This window comes from Acomys minous, assembly GCF_964271855.1.
Source record: "Acomys minous genome assembly, chromosome: 5".
NCBI lineage: Eukaryota > Metazoa > Chordata > Mammalia > Rodentia > Muridae > Acomys > Acomys minous.
In genome coordinates this window covers 97,210,787-97,227,469 of record NC_140494.1, presented here as the reverse complement: position 1 = coordinate 97,227,469, position 16,683 = coordinate 97,210,787, and the positions used below count along the sequence as shown (strand labels likewise).

Sequence of the window (16,683 nt, the reverse complement as noted above, 5' to 3'; positions counted from 1 at the left end):
GAGTAGGTCTTAAATCCAATTAGAGACCTGTTGGTTACTGCCAAAGCATGCGTGCCACTATTGCTCCCTTAAGGTTATTGTGGCCATCCTGGTCATTGTTATGGTTCATAGACATCATAGCTGGGTAGGACTATTGGTTGCTTCCCACCTTTGGAAGTTTGCATAGTGCCTTTTGGTACCAAAAAACATTCAGATCAGATACAACTCATAACCCTCTGGGCTCTGTGTCCTAAGTGCATGGTTTCTTCAACAATAAGTACTTACCTTCCAACTCTGGGGAGCAAGCAAGGAAAATAGCACGAGCATTTATGTTTAGGGAGTCTCTTGGAAAACCCAGCCCAAAAAACCAAAAAGAAGGCTTCTCATGCCTGGTGTTGGGGCTTTCATTAGATTGTCTTTGTTTCTTGGAGAGAGCACTCTCAAGCCAAAATAAGGATGTTTTATTTAAACTATGTGTGTATATTTATACACTAACTTATATATACTATAGGGTTTTAGGTAGCTTATATTATGACTCTTTATGACTTTTTCAAACATCCTTACTGTTATTTTACATCCCTTCTTCTACATTTATCATTTTATCATTCTCTCTCTCCCTCCCTCTCTCCCCCCCCCCTCTCTCTCATTAGAGCCCTTCCCCTTTATTTCTCATTTCCTCAGTCAGATTACTTGCTCACTGCTATTCTCCTCTCTGTTGTTCTCCAATCTTCCTACCCGGGCAGCAGTCCCTTTTACATTCCCCTATATATATCTGTGTGTGTGTGTGTGTGTGTGTGTGTGTGTGTGTGTGTGTGTGTGTACAGATAAACATGAAATAGTACCTTGAATGAAAATAAATACCTTGAATTCTTAAAAGAATCTCCTCTTCAGTTAATTACACATTCCAATAAAAATAAAGGGCAATAAATTAAACGGAACTGAGCTTGTGGGTTTTCAAGTAAAAATATAACTCTATGAGTCCAGGTCAGTTAAACATTACAACTTAACTTTCCATTAAGCACAAAGGAGGTGAATCATTATGTTGCCCTCTTTGCTTAACTGGTCAAGAAAAAAAATGATTACTATAAATACAGCAGGTCAACTGCTGGACTGACATGCCTAGAGCACAGTGTACTCTCACTGTGCTAAATGCTCATCATTGGTATGGCACGTTTCAGTCCATGATTTGGCATAATGTTAAGGCAGGTCACTGTTTGTTATAGAAACACATAGATACTCTTTTGTTTTTAAGCCAGGCATATGTCCACACACAAAGAAAGGTGTTTGGGGGGAAGAACTTTCACTAAGTAGTCTAGAATGCACTGACTAGATTACATGAGGCTCTCCATGATGAGGTGCTGGGTGATACTAAGTTCAGTGATTCAGAAATGTCTTATCCAAATGTGCAGTCAGCATCACATGGTAAATTATCCCAATCCAGCCATAACACATCAGGCTTTCATGTGAAGTTTCTTATAACAACCCAAGGCTCTTATTCTATCCCTTGTGTCTATGGGTGGGAAAAGGCCATCATGGACAAAGAGTATCTGTCCATCTTCCATATCTCTAAGTGGGCCTGGAAAATATGTTCACAGGTTGGCACTCCCATGATTTTATGCATATTCATGGTAAAAGTCATGTTTTGGATAATTTGGGAAGGTTCAAGATCTCCTAATAATACTATAACGCATTCTGAAAAGACCACTTTTAATGCTACAAGGGTAGTCACAGGCTCCACTGAATATTTGCCTCTGCTTGAATGTCACCTATGAACTAATGCTTTATATCTATGATTTTCTACAAATTCTAGAGAGGCTCATAAGGTCACAGAATTGAAATGCACATCTTCACAGATGCTATAAGTTTAATAAAGTGCCCGTGCGTTTCGGCTCTTTGTTAAATTTTCCATAGCTTTTGCAGACAGCATCCACATTTCAAACATTAACCCATTGGTCCACCTCCTTAGTGAATGTCTTCTTGCCCGTGCAATGTCTTGTCTGGACCCTTGATGACTCCTTCTCCCCTTCCTCACTGCTCCCACCACTGACTGTTTGTCTTCCAGGTTACTGCATGTTCCTGGCAGAAAACCAGCAAGCCCCACCTCTTCTGAAAAGAAACCTGGAGGGTCAGAAAAGGACACAGAGAAGTAGGAGGAGAAGCACCTGGACACAGCTCTTGCCCAGTCCTGCTAATTGCCAGCCTTTCCTCGCTCTTGCTCATTCTCTCCGACATTTTTCCTCTTACTAAAACAACTGAATTTCAACAAACACAGAAAGTTGCATCTGAAGTCCTGGGAAGCCCTGTCAATAGTCTTCACGGCCTCTTGATTTTTCTCTTCAACTACTAGCAACATAGAAAACTGTGATATCTTTCTTGGCTCTGTGTCTGCCTCCTTTTGTAGGGCTGTTTACCCCTGTGCAAAATCATGTTAAATAGAGAATTAATCATCATCTTAGTTAATAAGTCCAGGAACTGCAAGGCCCAGCTATGATTACAGAAATCATCCATGAGGTTAAAGGTACATCTTGGAACAGAAACAATCATCTTCTGAGAACCAGTCCGTGCCCTCAAGCAATATGTTCTTCTTAAATTATCTTAGATCAACTGAACAAATTATCTGAGATCAAGCCTGCCTGGTTAAACAGTTTAAATTTGTTTTCAGTTTAAAAATAAAACTCATTTCAGCACCACAAATATAGACCTGGTGCAATCAAATGCTATCTAGTTGCTTCTACCAACATGGCCACATCTATTAAATCTCTCCTCTCTGTTCTTTGACATTACATTAGTGAAATTTAAAATTATCCTAAAAATTACACCCACATACATATCACACATGTGCACACCTATGTGTGCTCTCATTAATAGCATAGGCATTTTTAAATTCTGTTAAAGCTTAACCTAGTGGGGCTGTCAGAGTCAGGCATTTTTCCCAGAAACTCCAATTATACACTATTTACTAAAAATGAGCTGGTAGACTAGAGGTTTAAACCTCAGCGGTCAGTTAGTTCAGAAAAGTGCCATCCAAGAAGGCCCTTGAAGGAAGGACAGACCCTTTGCAAACCCACTCCAAGGGACTCAAAATGTGTGCTTCCATTGTCACAAGTCTTGTTTCACTTTGTCTTTCGAAAGAGAATCAAGCAGAGAAAGCAGGGGGCAAATTAAATACCTGGTAAGCCTTGGAAAACCTCGGCTGTAAAACTCAAGGGTGACCCCCATGTGGGTTACTGGGGGTTAGCTTACTAGAAAGATTATTCATGACGCATGATAGGGGCTCTGAAGTTGATAATATAACTTCTATATAATGAGATACTATGACTAAACTAAATACGACTTGAAGTACACAGGAGGATTTGCATAAGCTATACGCAAACACTACATGATTTTACGTATTGAATATCAAGGATTTGGGTATCTGTGGAGGTTCCTGGACCCAATCTCTTCTTGATACTGGAAGACAACTATAATTAACATGATAGAGACTATATTGTAAAAAGAAGTTAACACAATGGGAACATTAACAGTTATTCATTATCAGTATTGTCTTCTGTTGATGTGGGGATGCTGAGGTACTTTTGAGAGCAATAGAGTCTTTCTTGACTCTTGGGTTGGTTAGGCCCAGTGGGCTGGAGTCCTGGGGACTTGCTTGTGACTTCCATGTTCTCGGCTTACAAATTTGAAGAATGAAATTGCCAGAGCAGACAGGGAAATTTTTACCAAAAAAAAAAAAGTATTTTATTATAGAAAAGAAAAAGCCAGAGTTCCTGAAGAGCAGGAGGGGTGCCCTGGAGGAGGATAACATGAGCCTCACTGTCTTGGGGTTAACAATGCTTTCCTGAATGGAGGAATAGGACTGGGGTGACCTGGTCAGTCCAGCTTCCATTCAACCGTCCAGGTGCCTCTGAGTTTCTGTCATATATACTCAGTATGGTTTCCAGGACAAGCAACAAGGAAAACCTAGGTACCCTCCCCTTTCTGCCATCTCTGGCTTCTCTCCCTGACATAATCAGAGATATTTTGCCTTAAACCTTTCCACACACTCCTGGTCTCTAGCAAGTGCAAGGCTGCCCACAGACTCAAAGAAATTTCCAGCTTTTAGGCAAGAAATTGCCTGCGTTTTAGGGTCCTTTTACCCTAATACTGCCTGGTCAGCTGCAGACTCCGGGTCTCAAGACTATGGAGACCACAGCCAATGGACTTGAGCTCCCAAAATAAACCTTGTGTGGCTGGCTCCCCTCAGGCATGAATAATCACCAACTTCAGCTGGAGAAAGCCCCTCCCTGGAGCCCAACAGTCCTCTGCTTGCAGCCCTTCCTAGCTTTGCGTCACACAAGCCACCTGAGCGCAAATGAACGGACACTTCTCGCTGTTCTTCTTCTTCTGCCTCATTGTGGGTGAGTCCTAGAGGCTCCTCCCTGAGAAGTGAGCTCCAGCGGTGGGATGGAGGGAACTGCGGTGAGTCTCCACATTCACAACTATGTCCACGTGGGCCGAGCTTTGACCACACTCGGGAGAGAGGGAAGGGAAGGGAGATGGCCTTCAGAATGCTCTCCCTGCCTTCTGATGCATCTTCTGCATCTTTCCCAGCACTCTCCCACACCCCTTTGGGTATGTAGGCCTTTATTTTGTTACCCTTTCTGCCAATTCCAAACCCCAGAATCTAGATGCCTAGAAAGATTTCACCTAAGACATCCATTCTATTCACAAATCTCTGCTGTGGAGGGACGATTCTGTAATGTGTTTTAATCGTAGACACTGGATTCTGATACCCATTTCAAGGACCCTGTTACAAGATGTTTGGGACAGGAAATTCTATACGCCCTGGAGTGAGATAGATTTTTTTCAAACTGGTCCAGTCACTGTCTGAGTGGAGACAAAGCCTTCTTAGAGTATTTCTTAAGATCAGATTACATTGTATCAGATCAGTTACAATTCAAAACAGCATGGTGGATAAGATGGTCAATAAGTGATACATACTTTCTAATTTTAGCACCATGGAGAGATATTTGTGTGTGTGTGTGTGTGTGTGTGTGTGTGTGTGTGTGTGTGTGTGTGTGTACACACCATAGCACACATGTGGTCAGAAGTAATTTTCTCCTTCCACCATGTGGGTCCTGGGTTCAAACTCAGGTCAATCAGGTTAGACAGCAAGCAAGTTTATCTGCTAAGCCAGCTGACAACTCTGGAAGGAGGTTTTGTTTTTTAACTGAACTTGTATTTCAGTTATTCACTCTTCCAGAACCTCCTAAAGGCATTACTCACTGACAATTTTAAGTTAGAGAAATAAACTTTGCAGAGGTCAAATTTTTGTGCAAAGTAAGGGCTGGAGAGATACCTGCTGCCCAAGAATTAGAACCTGAGTTTGACCCTCAGAACTCACGTAAAAAAAAAAAAAAACCTGATGTTGTGGAGTGTGCTTCTAATCCCAATGCTAGGAAGGCAGAGACAGGCAGATCCCTGAAGCTCACAGGCCAGCCAGCCTTGCCAAATAGGTGAGCCCCAAACCAGTGAGAAAATGTTATCCAGGATGTAAGGGCTGAAACTGAGACTAGAATCCTCTTACTTGTTCAATGGTCTTTTATTTTCCATCACTAGAGACGAGAGTTCAATGTCACTTCCTAAACACTCAACCATCAGCTCTTCATCTGCCCTCGGAAGGCTCCTCCACCCAACTCTGCCTTCTTCCTCCATATTCCAAGGCCCTGCCCTCATGCCAGGCTCTGTGCTCTCTCCAGGAGCAACGTCACTGACGTGTGTGACATGCCACCTCCGCATACAGTCAGACCACTGCAGAAGGGGCTTCGGTGTTTGCGTTGCGCAGAAGCATGAAACATGCATGAGCATGAGGGTCTACTCCAGTAAGTTGTGGGATTGGGTGAGGTTATGAGAAGCTTGGGCAACTTCAAAAAAGGCTGCAGTAGAACAAAGTGCCCAGGTATGGAGGGGACAGTCTTATGAGACAGGCAGAAGATAAGGGACATAACAAAAACAGCCAGATTTTTACTTTGAAAATACAAGAGCGCTATTTCTTTCACTTTTTAGCAGGAGAAGGAATGACACAGGTGCATAGATTTGAGTTGTCAGGGATGACAGGCTAACAAGCCAAGCCGGTAGCTTTCTGGAAATTTCTGGAGGTGCTTCTGGGAAGCCATCCATAAACCTGCCTAGTTAAGCCCTGGTATGGTCTGCCTTGGGGACTGAGATCACTGCCTTACATCTTTGGTTCTTTCCTGTTGCAGATGGCACTCTCCTGATATCATACATGGTATGTCAGAGATTCTGCAAGAATTTGACATACAACGTCAACAATCGAAGTTATGTTCATAAATGTTGCAACTATGATTACTGTAACTTCAGACTCTAAGATATTCACCCAAGACCTCGTTCTAGAATGCCCCCGATGTTTTTCTTCCTTTACACTCTACTTATCCTGCCTTTCCACCCTATAAGCATCAAGGATACTCCTGCTCCTTTCCCATCATTCTTCCTGATTCCTTCGGCTTGGATCTCAGGTTGAGCAGGATATGATGGTTTTAAGCAATAGATCTCTCCTATTGCTAGAACCGGCATCTTTATCCACTAAAAGACCCATCCCAAGAAACTCTAAACAGTTGATACGAAATGGAGCCACCCTAGAACTTTTCACTAGCTTAGATAGTTGAGGTGGACCAGAGAGACTTCAATGGGAAATTCTCAGATATTTTTAACTGAACATCCCATGAATCACCCTAATAGCTAAGCAGAAATAACAACAGAATGGAGGTGGGCACTGAATATTTTGTTCTCTGAATCCAAAGTTGTTTCCTGTGGCAGACAGTGCCCATTTCAGACTCAGTCATTCTGGTTTTCTTGGCAACCAAAGTACATTCGCACGCATGTTCACAGGGCATAGTAAATACAGGATTCCTGGCCTCTGTGGCATTCCCAGATCAAATAAGGCCATGAGTATTCCTCTATAGAAGTATGTCAATACCATATTATATCACATTTAGTCCCTTTCTTTCCCTTTCTCCATCCCTTTACTCCTTTGCCAGGCATCTTTTCACATTCCATTGCTACATGCACTCTCCCAATAAAAGTAGGTGTCCAAAACCATACACACACACACACACACACACACACACACACACACACACATACACCAGACCACTAGAACTTTATTAGTTTCTTCTATTCAGCCAAAGTCTGTCTATGCACCCTTTCTTCCCTCCACTGAGAAAGTCTTGGGCTGTTTTCAAGTAGAAAGATTGCTTTTGTACTCTATTCACACAGTAAGGGCTCGTCTTTTCCAGAATATGGGTTTGTGTTTGTTTGATTGATTGATTGATTGTTTGTTGTTTTGATTTGAATTTACAGGAGTCCAATACCACTTAAGAATATTTGATTTTTTCAGTTTTAATTAAAAGTCCTGCTGTGAAGAACTTGATTTTTAAATTTTTCTTAATTTTCATAAAGAAAGAGAGTAAATTAGTCAGTCGTTACATGCTCTTCACTGCCTCGGGAATCGAGCTGTTCTGCAAACTGCCAAGTGTTATGATCTTCTAGCCTTAGGGGACAACAAATGAGAGAGAAGAAGCTGACCTCTCTGGCCGAAGGACACGGGCAGCATGCTGGGTGTACTCATGCATTCATCCGCTGGGCCACAGCTGTACCACAGCGTGTCTCAAGTCAAGCAACATGCTGTGCGTGCATTCACCCTGGGACAAAGCAGAGTCCTGGATGGAGCTAGCATTAAAATGGGATTATGATCCTGACAGAGATGGGATTATAATAGTTGCTAAAGAGCAAACATTTTAAAGCAGCCAACTCCGCCCCAACCTTTAACCATCTACTCTTTGCATTTCATGAGTTGATTTACAGTGGGATTCTTGCTTTTCTTTGCTTTGAGACAGGGTTTCTCTGTGTAGCTCAAGCTAATCTCAAACCCATTATCATCCTGCCTCAACTTCCTGTGTGCCTGTGCCATAAAAATATACACTCATGGATGAGATTCTCACACAATAAAAACTGAAAGAGTACATTTGAAAATATTTAAATAAATTTCCATTTCGGGCTTCTCTTAGTTAGCTTCAGTTGACAACTTGATATAGCCCAGACTTATGTGAGGGAGTCCCCAAACATCTGGGAGATTGATTGGATTATATTGGCCTGTGGGAACGTCTGTAGGACCTTTTTTTTTTTTGCTAATTGATAAAGGAAAACCAAGGCCACTATGGTCAGTGCTCTCCCTGGGCAGGTAGTCCTGTATAATGTAAGAAAGTTGCCTGAGCATGAGCCAGAGAGAGCAAGCCAGTAAGCAGTATTCCTCCATAGTTTCTGCTTCGCTTTCTGCTTGACTTCCTGCTCTGATTTCCCTCAATGACAGATTGTTACCTAGAAATATAAGATGAAATGAACCCTCCCCCTCCCACAATAAGCTAGAATACTTGATTTTTGTGGGTTTGATCCATTTTCCAGTCATTATTTTGTACCGTATTGCTCTTTCCCTGCAGTGCTCTGTGCCCTAGCAAACGCAAGAAGTCCATTTTTCCAATGGGAAAGTTTTTTACATATTCTTTTGTATATTCTTCATGATTTTTTTAGACCATTTTAATTCTAACCTTTTCTATATGGTCTTACTTCCTTTAAAAGATGTATTTACTGCAATCAAGCTCTGGGCTCAATCATTAAAAGCTGATATGTTTTATTGAAGTGTTGTCATTTTTACCACTAAAAAGTATATTTATTGGCCTACATGAAGGTACTTGATGCCTGAGTTCTTCAGTATGTTTCTAAACATAAGAACATTTCCTCTATATCCACAAGATAGTCATCAGAATCACAAGATTATGGCAGAAATATCATCTACTGGCTAAGTCGCAGCAATTTTCCAGTAACATTTCTTTAACAAGTTAATTCAAACCAAGATTACAATATGACTCTTAGTTCCTACGTCTAACCAGTTCCTCCAATCCAGAATAGTTTTATAGTATTCTTTTTGTTTTGATGGTCTTGATGTCTTAACATTTCTCCAGTTCCTCAAATTGGGTCAGTCCACAGTGTCTGCATGGTTACATTCAGGTGGTGGACTTGCACTAGGAACATCACCCAATGATGAACACAGAATTCTGTGTTCTTCCCAGTACTGCACACACAGTACGTGATTCTCTTTCATCACTAAAGATCTTAACTGATAACAAACAAAGTGGTTGCTCTTCTACAAAACCACTCATTTTGAAGAGTCAAGCCAAGATGGTGGAGAGGAAGCAGAGTCTGTGTGACGCAAAAATTGAGAACATTCGGGGAAAGGAAGGATGAAGATAAGGTAAGAGGAAGGGCATCAGACTTCACAAAAGAGTTCCTATGACCAGTGAAGATAGTTTCCCAGTGAGGGCAAGAGGAAGTTGAAGACTCCAGGTAGCCCTGTTCAGAAAGGGCCTAGAAATCAATCCTAGCTATGGAGAAGGCCCAGAGTTCTCACAATTCTTAGTTCAAGTGGAATCCTGAGTAATAAGTCAGAGTGAAATACATCCACTAGGGCATTCATTCTCTGTACCTTGGAGAACTATACCCACAAACCATCTGGAGACAGGACATATTTCTTGACACTGAGCCTCTCTAATGTCCTGAAAGCAGAAAATCACAGATTAGAGAGCCTGAAGAGATACAGCTATACATGCTGTTAGGAGCTGGCAATTCAAGGTAGTCATGGAAACAGGATGACAGAATGCAAGCATGCAGAGAAACTCAGATGTACAGAAGCTCACACAATGAAGAGCTCAACAATGGGTTGGTGGGTAGCCCTCCCCTTCCGGTGAAGGATGAGGTGGTGGGTAGCCCTCCCCTTCCGGTGAAGGATGAGGTGGAGGGTAGCCCTCCCCTTCCGGTGAAGGATGAGGTGGTGGGTAGCCCTCCCCTTCCGGTGAAGGATGAGGTGGTGGGTAGCCCTCCCCTTCCGGTGAAGGATGAGGTGGTGGGTAGCCCTCCCCTTCCGGTGAAGGATGAGGTGGTGGGTAGCCCTCCCCTTCCGGTGAAGGATGAGGTGGTGGGTAGCCCTGCCCTTCCGGTGAAGGATGAGGTGGTGGGTAGCCCTGCCCTTCCGGTGAAGGATGAGGTGGTGGGTAGCCCTCCCCTTCCGGTGAAGGATGAGGTGGTGGGTAGCCCTCCCCTTCCGGTGAAGGATGAGGTGGTGGGTAGCCCTCCCCTTCCGGTGAAGGATGAGGTGGTGGGTAGCCCTCCCCTTCCGGTGAAGGATGAGGTGGTGGGTAGCCCTGCCCTTCCGGTGAAGGATGAGGTGGTGGGTAGCCCTGCCCTTCCGGTGAAGGATGAGGTGGTGGGTAGCCCTCCCCTTCCGGTGAAGGATGAGGTGGTGGGTAGCCCTCCCCTTCCGGTGAAGGATGAGGTGGTGGGTAGCCCTGCCCTTCCGGTGAAGGATGAGGTGGTGGGTAGCCCTCCCCTTCCGGTGAAGGATGAGGTGGTGGGTAGCCCTGCCCTTCTGGTGAATGAGGGTAATATAATAAGATGGTGGCCTCAAGCCGGAAGTCAGGCTTCTTCTTAGCCATGCAGTTTTTCTATTGTAGAGGGTTCAAGCTAAGAGTACCAAGCTCATGTCTCCCAGCAAAAGACCGCTTGTTCCAGCCCAGAAAACCATTATGGATGTTCGGTGATTAAATATATTGAGGGAATGCCTACCTCCATCCAACCCCAGTCTTCTATAGTTCAGGAAAATCAGAACATATTCCCAGAATAAGGGTAATGGGAAATTTGCAACTATAATAAAACTGTTAAGAAGTAAAAGAAAATCACCTTTCTGTCTAATTCTGAGAAGACAATGTACCATATTTCCATCCAGTATTATTTCCATACATATAACCACAAGTCCATGTTAACAACACCATCATGGTTGATATATCACTAACTGTGTTGTTATGATTTTTTCACTTAATATATTATTGCATAATCTATCCCTTATATCAAAATCCCTTCTAGAAGGTGAGTTCTAGAGTTGAGTATAAACCAGTCATCAGAAGAGCCACTGTGAACGGCTGATGCACAGGTTCCTTCTTGAGACCATTTACTCTTGCCAGGTTTGTATAGACCATAGACAACCCCTGGGGGCCCCTTTCCCTCCCACAGAGAGGAAAACTTGCTGCCCAACCTGCCCTCCCCACCCCTGTTATCTGAGCCCCCAGAATCCCCCTGGTCTTTGCCAGAGTCTTCTCCTAAGCCAGGAAATATTATAACCTCCCAAACTGACTCTGACCCAAAGCCTTGTCATTCTTCACCACTCTTTGTTAGACAAGGGTTTTTAGGGCAAACTATTTTGCCCAGTGTCTCCCCTCACCCACTCCCCGAATGCTGCCAGAGAAAAGGCAAGTGGAATATTTGAAGGGTGATGTTGCTCTTTTGTGTTTAAGCTCTGGAGGGAAGCAGAGGGAGATAATCTAAGAGTGATGCCCTTCCCCAGAGAAAGTGCTCAATATTCAGTGAAACCAAGGGGGAGACCTGAAGAGTAGACCCATAAATGCCAGGGTGTCAGCGAGAAGGGTACATGGCAGGGCTCCACCAGAGCCTCCATGCAGATGGAAGACGAAGCGACAGTCCCGGCAGTCATATTCCTTCTCCACGGCATCTGATCTGCCTCACTCCCAAGTCTGCAAAGCAAATGGAACCTGGGCACTTGGGTCCCCTTACATTGTGACCTCCTCAGACCCAAACACCCTCTGGCAGCCTTCATACATCCCAGAAGATTATCCCATCTGCCCGTATCCCACCAAGAAGCCTTTCACTCTCCATTTCCACATGTACCACCAACCAAGGAAAGCATCCTGACAGAACCCTCTTTAATTACTTAATAATTACTCCTAATTACTCTCCAAATTTTCTAGCCCTGGATGGTAGTATTTAAGTAGAATAAGGTTTTTAAAGAGACTAATTATTAGATACCGAGTTAATGATTTATCTACTGATTTACTTAAACCGTTGCTTGCACTGCCTCTCTGCAAAGTATGACTTCCCCTGACACCTAGAGAAATAGCTGGAACAGTAGGTCGTTGCCCTTAACAGTCTGCTGACTGCCACAATTCTGCATAAATCTGCAAACTGAACTGGATACTGAGGCCTTTCAGGAACTCCCTGGCTGCAGTCCTCTGGCGACATCTCTCTTCCTCATTGGTGTCAGGTGCTTATTCTGGAGACATTCCCATGACAGTTTTGTCATATATGTAAAATAAGGGAGTTAGAAAAAAATTTAAATTTTAAATTTTGAACTAAATAAATAAAAATAAGGGAGTTAGGAATAAAAGCCATGCAGTTTCACATCTGCTTTACATATAAGAAATAGAAGCCAGTTTAAATGCCACCAGAATACGGAGACAGAGGTAGTCCCTGATCCACGTGCTCTCAGTTATCACACCGGATGCCAGGTGAGAAAAGGATGGCATATAAATTTGGCTCAGGGATTCTGAGTCACTTCTTTTTTTAAAATGGTTTTTACAAATATTGTTTATTTTAATGAAGCTGGTACAGACAATGCCCCTCGAAACTCCATGTCCCAGGCCAAAAAGTATAAACAGAATCAGAAGGATCAGTATCTGTTACATATACTTCTGCATGCGTAACTTTATTAAGTGCTGATGAAAATTAGAATTTTGGGGGATCTTCTGACTAGACTATCTTACTCAAGACACTTTCTCTCCAGTGAAGCCTTCTTTGTAAGTTAGTTGTTTCTTTCACTGTATCTGTCATCTTGACTACAACATGTTCTTTTTTTTTTTTTTTTTTTTTTTTTTTTTTTTTTTGGTCCAGGCCGTCAGATTTTAAGAGTAGCTTCAAGCTGAGGAAAGGCCACTTTTCCACAGTTCAGTTCTTTGAAAAACTTCCACCTCTCACTGAAAATTACAGTCCAGGAGTGAAGCAACCACATGTTGGAACTTCAGGGCCAACTGGGAGGTCATAGGGAAGCTCATACTGGCCAGTCTTTAGCATCACAAACCTAAAAATACACAGTCAGGAAAAGGGTAGCTTCTCTGTGCACACATGAAAGTTCTTAAAAGAAGAAGGGCAATGTTAAGGGAGCTGAGGTCTGATCACCAAAAATCAGCACAACGAAAACAACCAATAATGAATATTGAACACTAGAATTCAGATCACCAGATGCTCTAAAAAGGTGGAGTGCCAGTATTCAGTTTTCATTTTGAACACCACATTACAAAAGAACTATTTTTAAAAATAAAAAAGGATTGAGAGAAAAGGAGAAAAAAATAAAAAGAACTATCTAAACTGTCGAGTGAATCCCTCTCCCCCATTTGTTCCTGATAAACTTCAATCACATCTTCTCCCTCCATCCCTAGTTCTTTTGGGGGTGTGGTTATCTGCAATTCTCTGACCTTCAAAGAGAAACTTGAGTGAATTCATTGGAACACCCTCTATTTGACAGTATGGTTCTTTGAGTTTCTTGAGATGTGTTGTCATTTTCACTTTGAAATACTAGCAGTAGTATCTCACTGCTAGGCTGTCCAATAGCTTTGAGTTTAATGTATTCTCCTTCCTTCTTATCCCCTAAGACCTCAGTTGAAAGTTTTTGCCTCCTGGTCAGACATAGTGACTGCGGCTTCACCCAGGGGTCTCCATGCCACAGCAGCCTCCGGCACGAAGAACCGCACTCTGAAGTTTACAAATCTGTCTCTTCCGCACAGCACAACACTGCAGCTCCGGAGTCATGTCTTTTAACAGGTCATCTCTACCTCATTCCTGGCATAAAACCTTCAGCTACTGACTTCATGAACAGAGCATTTGGGGAAGCCCAAAAGACCAAAAATTAACTTCCTCAGAAAGATTTTTCTACCTGCTTCTTCCCCAAGCCCTTCCTGTGTTTTTGCCTGGGCTGAGACACAGTGTGCCGCGTGAGAGGCTGTCCCAACACATGACCTCCCGCCTTTCAAGTTCTCCATCTGGTTGTTGTAATGAGAATTTTGGTGTCTTTAAAAACCCAGTTATGTTGTCTAAACATGTTTCTGCTTTAATCCCAGGTGTGGCCTATGTGGCTGCTTCAGATTGTCCCACAGTAACAAACTGTTTGCCTCATGCCTGCTCTGGCAGGGCTAGGATTCGGCCAGCTGAAGAGAGTTTAATTCTAGGGACACTAGAGAGGATATAAAAAGACCAGAAGCCTAAGAAAGGGGACACAGCTCTTCCTCCTGCTGGTTCCTGTTCCTGCTGGTTTGTCAAGCGGTCCAAAGAAATGAGACAAGAAAAAGCAGAGGATATCCTGACCAGACAACGGTTGGACTTGGATTTTGGATTCTTGGGAGCCATATAGAACCCTTAACAAGAATAGGTCTCAGAGCTGGGCAAGGTAGCACACACCTTTAAACCCAGTACCTATGAGGCAAAGGCAGCCAGATCTCTGATGGTTCAAGGCCAGCCTGGTCTACATAGTGAATGCCAAAACTATCAGGGCCACAGAGTGAGACCCTGTCTTGACAATTTAAAAAAAAAAAAGGACTCAGATCCTTCAGTTGGAGGACACTCTTAGAGGTCACCAGTCCAGGGAGGACAGAAGACCAAGGCCTATGGGTGACCCTTTGGCATGGGAAGAGAAAGAGCCTGGCAGTGAGGAATAGCTGTAGGAGTTGCCCAAAAAAAGGTCAACCTCCCTCATGACTTGAATTTGGTCTGCATGTTGCAGTGGGCAGGAAACCAAGAACAATTTCTTCTAGACAGCCTTTGAAGTCTGGGCTGGAGTTCAGAATGGACTGAATTCTCTCAGATAGTTGAGAAACCAGATAAGGTAAACAAACAGATTCATTTAGCTATGAGTCGTGGAGAGAAGTCTGGAGCCGCACCTCTGCCCCCCCCCCCCGAGTGATCAAAGACACAGGTGGAGGGCCGTGGCCATCGGAGGCCTCCACAGGTGTGTCTGCAGCCTGACCTCCCTTCTCCATCTCCAGACTCCCTTCTCCTAGGGAGTTTCTGAGGGTCTCTGGCTGCCTTTCCTCTTAGATCAAACTCTGAGGCTCAAGTAGTTTTCTTCTAGAATATCAATACTCTAGTCCAGGGAGGTTAAAAGAGAGCCTCACTCCAGACAAACCCAGAGCCAGGCAGTAGCCAAGGTGGGAGCCGCATCAGTCCTGCCTGTCTCTCTGTGTTGCCCCAGAAGCATGGCCCTGTGTGGCATCCCATCGAGGGAAGCACACATGCTCTCCTCAGCTCCTCTCACAGCAAGGGCCTAGGAGAGGGCTTCGGAGTCAGACACTGATCCTCATCACAAAGGGGCACAACCCTTAAACACTGCAATTCAGACATCCATGGCTGCTCTCCACATCAGTCAGCTAGGGCCATGACAAAGTAGCATAACTGGCAGCTCAAACCACAGAAATCTTTTTTTTTTTCATTACTAAGAAAACTAGAAGCCAAAGATCAAGGTGCTGACAGGGTCGCCTTTTCTGACTTGTTTTCTTGGTTTGTAGATGGCCAGCTTGATCTGCCTGGGTCTTTTCCCCTGCACACATGAATCCTAGCTCTGTTCTCTTCTGTAGAGATACTAGAATTAGAGACCACTCCTATATCCCATTTACCCACAATCGCCTCTTTAAAGGCTCTATGCCCACATATGGCCACTTTCTAACATACTGAGCAAAAGAACTCAACATATACACTCGGAGCACACAAGATAATTCAATGTATAAGGAAGAACCACAGGGAACAAAGGTGGCGCAGCCCGTCAGGTGGCACAGAAACGAATGTGACCTACTCTCTGACCTACATGGACAAAGTGGACCTAAGAGAAACCCCCTCTGGAATGGGATTTAAGAAACAGAAAACCAGAATCGGTACATGACTCATTCCTGGAGCAAGCCACTGAACTGTGGAGGTGGCAAGCCCAAGGCAGAGGCAGAGGGAACCGGCTTCTCCTCCAGCCTCCCTGGGCCAGAACTTACCGGAACACTAGAGGAAAACTACTTGTACCTCAGAGTTTGCATCTAAGAGGAAAGGCATCCATCTCAGAACATCCCGGAATAAGGAAGCCTGCAGATGAGGAAGGAGGCAAGGAGAAGGCCTCAGGCATATCTGCAGGGGTTCTTGATGGCCACAGTCCTCCAAGAGTGTCTTTCATTACTCTGGGCTGCTGAGGTGCAGCTCCGGACTTCCTGGCATGAATCATAGCCAAGTCAATGTGTGTGTGCAACTATCTGAGAGCGTTCGGCCCATTTTGAATTTTATCTCTGTCTTCAAGAAGACATAAGAGAAAATGAGCCTCTGGAACTTGGACCAGCTCTGCTATCTGTGGTTTCAAAACAGCAAATGCCAATCTCCCAGCTTCTCTGAAATGAGTATTTGGCCTCATAAACAATGGAAGGCATGTTTAGTGTCAAACTACTTATTAGAAAGAAAAACACCCAAAATAGAGGGATGGTTACACAGGTGGAGGAAACACAACAGTTGGAGAACTTAGCACACATTAGAAAAACGAATAGCTGACTATCTCAACAATATATGAACAGAGAAACTGAGATCTCTGCATCTCTTTTTGCAGTGGGCAACATAGCCTGCAGAGATTCAAAAGTGACCAACATACTAAGAATAAGCAACTGTTGAACTCTCAGCTGTAAATGGAAAACCTATACTATAGTCCCCTCCAAGAGTCAGGAAATATCACAGAAAATAAAGTGAGGGACAGGGAGGAAGAGCTGGAGGGATGAGACAGATACGATGGAAGGCTGG

At 43.7% G+C, this 16,683-nt stretch overlaps 2 protein-coding genes and 1 pseudogene across 3 annotated transcripts in view; 2 read left to right on the top strand and 1 right to left on the bottom strand.

The window, feature by feature from the left end:
• Positions 1 to 16,683, top strand: part of PATE4 (prostate and testis expressed 4) — a 172,319-nt gene that overhangs the window by 133,308 nt on the left and 22,328 nt on the right. The gene's annotated exons all lie outside the window — the stretch shown is intronic.
• On the top strand, positions 4,307 to 6,343 carry PATE3 (prostate and testis expressed 3; the record flags this gene model as incomplete). The annotated part of the gene is made up of 3 exons (XM_084782125.1): positions 4,307 to 4,373; positions 5,715 to 5,837; positions 6,219 to 6,343. Exons 1-3 carry the CDS (start codon positions 4,328 to 4,330, stop codon positions 6,341 to 6,343), a joined length of 294 nt encoding a protein of 97 aa, XP_084638251.1. The 5' UTR covers positions 4,307 to 4,327.
• Positions 12,945 to 13,559, bottom strand: LOC311597509 (small ubiquitin-related modifier 1-like; annotated as a pseudogene). Its single transcript has 2 exons — positions 13,241 to 13,559; positions 12,945 to 12,952 (listed from the first exon to the last, which is right to left on the bottom strand). The product of its transcript is annotated as a small ubiquitin-related modifier 1-like (transcript).